This window comes from Lipomyces doorenjongii (genome assembly GCF_038497915.1).
Source record: "Lipomyces doorenjongii strain NRRL Y-27504 unplaced genomic scaffold V1508scaffold_118, whole genome shotgun sequence".
NCBI classification, from domain to species: domain Eukaryota; kingdom Fungi; phylum Ascomycota; class Lipomycetes; order Lipomycetales; family Lipomycetaceae; genus Lipomyces; species Lipomyces doorenjongii.
Window position 1 is genome coordinate 1 of NW_027118185.1, and position 3,357 is coordinate 3,357.

General features: G+C 48.5%; 1 protein-coding gene across 1 annotated transcript; it reads right to left on the reverse strand.

Annotated features, from left to right (window-relative positions):
• Positions 1-171: 171 nt before the first annotated feature.
• V1508DRAFT_442497 (general substrate transporter) lies at positions 172-1,789 on the reverse strand (the record flags this gene model as incomplete). Its single annotated transcript, XM_066942337.1, has 2 exons — positions 172-1,519; positions 1,572-1,789. The coding sequence occupies 2 exons, from the start codon at positions 1,787-1,789 to the stop codon at positions 172-174; spliced, it is 1,566 nt and encodes a 521-aa protein (XP_066792568.1).
• Positions 1,790-3,357: the final 1,568 nt, after the last annotated feature.

Here is a 3,357-nt window from a genome sequence, read left to right on the forward strand (position 1 = left end):
ACCATAAACTATGCCGACTAGGGATCGGGCGGTGTTCTTTTTTTGACCCGCTCGGCACCTTACGAGAAATCAAAGTCTTTGGGTTCTGGGGGGAGAAGGTGTTGTCGGCGAGATAAAAATGCAGTAGACGACATATACTATCGAAAAAAAACCACGGAAGGCAAAAATTGATCAGGAGCGGCATATGATGTTCTCGTTGACATGCTTCGTCTCCATATGTGCCGACCGATTAGTTCTCAAAACTCCCATTTCTATATCTTTCGCCAGCATATCAAGCTTATTCGATCCCCTCTGCCCTCCCAGGAACGATTTCCAAAGTGGCTCGCCGTATTCGAATATCTCGTCTAATTCCTCTAGTGTGCGTTGCTTTGTTTCGGGAGCGGTAAACCAGACATGGATGAATGCGGCTATGTTGAAGGACCCAAATACAAAGAACAAGCGCCACTGAATGTAGCGCAGCAGCGGCGGAACAGCGAAGCCTAATGCAAAATTGGAAACCCAGTTCGAGGCAGTCGCGAGCGCGACAGATTTGGCGCGGATGCGCAGCGGGACTATTTCTGGTGGGTACATCCAACCCACGGGACCCCAGGATAAGGCGAAAGTGGCAACAGCGAGATAGGCGCTCGCCAAGATAGCGCGGGTTGCTGCAGGGTGGCCAACGACTATCCATGTATATGGCTGGTTCAGGACAGGGTTGAATTCACCGTAACGCATTAGTAGGCCCCCAGTCAGGAACAGCCAGAAACTCATGCCGATGGCGCCTATGAGAAGGGCAGGTCGCCGGCCCCATTTGTCCGTCCATAAGATGGATGGGATGGTCATGACCATGTTAATTATGTACTGGATTGACGACGCGAGCATCAAATTGGCAATGCCTGCGGACTCAAGGATGTACACGATGTAGTACATCATCACATTCATACCAGTCAGCTGACTCCACATTTGGACCGCCATGGAGAGCAAAACGCGCTTGCGTATCTTGCGTGAGAACAACTCGAGATAAGAGTTGGACTCCTCCTCACGTTCTTGACTGATCTGGTCCTCGACCTCCTTGTACTCTGCGAGGACCAGCGGGTCGTTGACATCGTTGTTTGCCGAACGGAGGAATGCGAGGACTCGCAGGGCCTCGTCCCAGCGGTCCTTGCTCGCCAGCCACCTCGGCGAGTGGGGGAACCAAAAGAGGCCGACAAACAGAACAACTGCTGGAACCGTCTGGATGGCCCATGGCACGCGAAAAGAGGCAGTAGAGTCGAGAAATGAGCAACCGTATTCGATGAAGTACTGAACCAAAATGCCCCAAGTGATTGCGAACTGCTGCAATGAGACGATGCGTCCGCGGATCTTGCGGGGCGCAATTTCAGACTGATAGATGGGCACAAGTGAGGACGTCAAGCCGACACAGAGGCCGGCTAACACGCGTCCAATAACCAGCATGACAATCCCATTTGACGCAGACTGAACTGCAGCTCCGATGCACCATAGAGCGGCCCCGATTTGGATCGCAACCTTACGCGACAGACTGCCACAATCTGTCAGCTTCCCAACTTCAATATATTGACACAGCCACTTGCCTGTCACCGAGAAAACTAGACGACAGCGCTCCAACGAGCGAGCCCCCAGCCATTGCACTTGTGATGGCGCCCTGGTGTATTCCCAGTGGGTTGCTGTAGTATTTCTGGTACTGGTCCGTTCCAATGACGCCCGACATGGAGGATATGTCGAACCCGAGGAGTGCACCACCCAACGCCGCAAATGCAGATATTGTGTAGACATTGAGAAGACGTACCATCGCAGATAGCTAATAGGATGCGTGCAGATCTGCAACAGCAGATAGGTCGCTTTGATATTGAAGTAGCGTACGGGAATGGGAACAAAGTCATCTGTCTGCGACCCTAAAATACAGACGTCAGGTGCACAATATCAGGACAGGGGCGAGACAGTGGCTGCTAGCTTCGTTTAAACTTTACGTACGTGATCGGCAAGCGAGTGGATCGTCCCAGCGATCGGATCGTGCAGATTTTTATATGGTACACCACGTAAATTTGTAAAATCTATATCTTAACCACGCTAGCAGTTCTTAGCTAGAAATTTTAGTCTTTATAAATAATGGACTGTAAATCATTATCAACTAAGTATCAAGCCACTTTTTAGAGCCTATGCTATTCATTTACCCAAGTATCGTAAATTACGGCAAAGGGTTTCAGGGTTTTACAGGAAATCAGTAAATATAAACATCAATCGCTCTTTAACGCAAGGATGTAAGCCCTCGATACCCAGGTACTCTATTATTTAAATTAAGCGTAAATTAAGAAAGATTTCGTCGAGGTTTAGAAGTTTAAAAATTGCTATTTTCTATGGAATTTCGACAGATCCGCTCGCTGGGACGATCCACTTGCTTGCCGATCACGTTAAATGATCAGCGCCATCTTCTCGAGTTTACAATCTAGTTGAGGGCAAATGATACTCTTGTGGATAATCTCTGAGCATTGGGCAAATGACTGTAATACTAGAAATAAGAAACCTCGGTGGTAAAAGTCATTGCCGATACAATTGCCTTAGTCTACAGATTGATTATGTTAACGCATTTACAAGTAGGATGAGATAAACATGCATTTAGCCCAGCAGGACCGTCGATGTTCAGGGTTCACTCAAAGTGACGTCTACCGCGTTATTAGTTCTTCAGAACCGAGATCTGCTAAGAGCAGCCGCATTTTGCGCCTTGGAGACAAGGTGATCACATATATTTTCGTGATTGGGAGGGGAATCATGTAATAGGCTTCGGGCGGTTGCGATGAGTGGACAGCGTGGAATGGCGAGGCCAGCGGAGCTAAACTGCGATGTCAGGCCACCATGTAGGGAAAACGCTATCTTGATTTTTATGATGAATGGTTAACATTAAGATTGACTCGTGAAGTGAAATTGGTGGAGACGCGACTTTGGCGTCATTTCCAGGCTGGGCGTGGTCAGAAAGAAGTAAAGATAATCGCTCGTGGGCTTGGGAATATGGGTACGACGTACAACGTCACGACGAACGCAGATGGGTCTGCAAGCGGTGTATGCAGAGGAACGACCCCAGACCTAAGAGCTTTGTTGCTGTCGGCCACCAGAATGCCCTGAATCATCTATATACAGACATCGAATTCTGCACCGGATAGCAAGACGAAGTCAGGGTTACAGAGAAGGCTAAGAAGAAGCCAGGGAGTTCTGAGATCAATTGTGGATACTTTTATGCTCGATCCTCGCGTAGGGTACAAGTAGATGCGCAAGCTCTCATATGTTTATGTCCCGGGATACTATAGGTAGAATGTGAACCTAAGGAACGCGGGGTTTAGATAACAGAATTCTGTGGCAAAATAG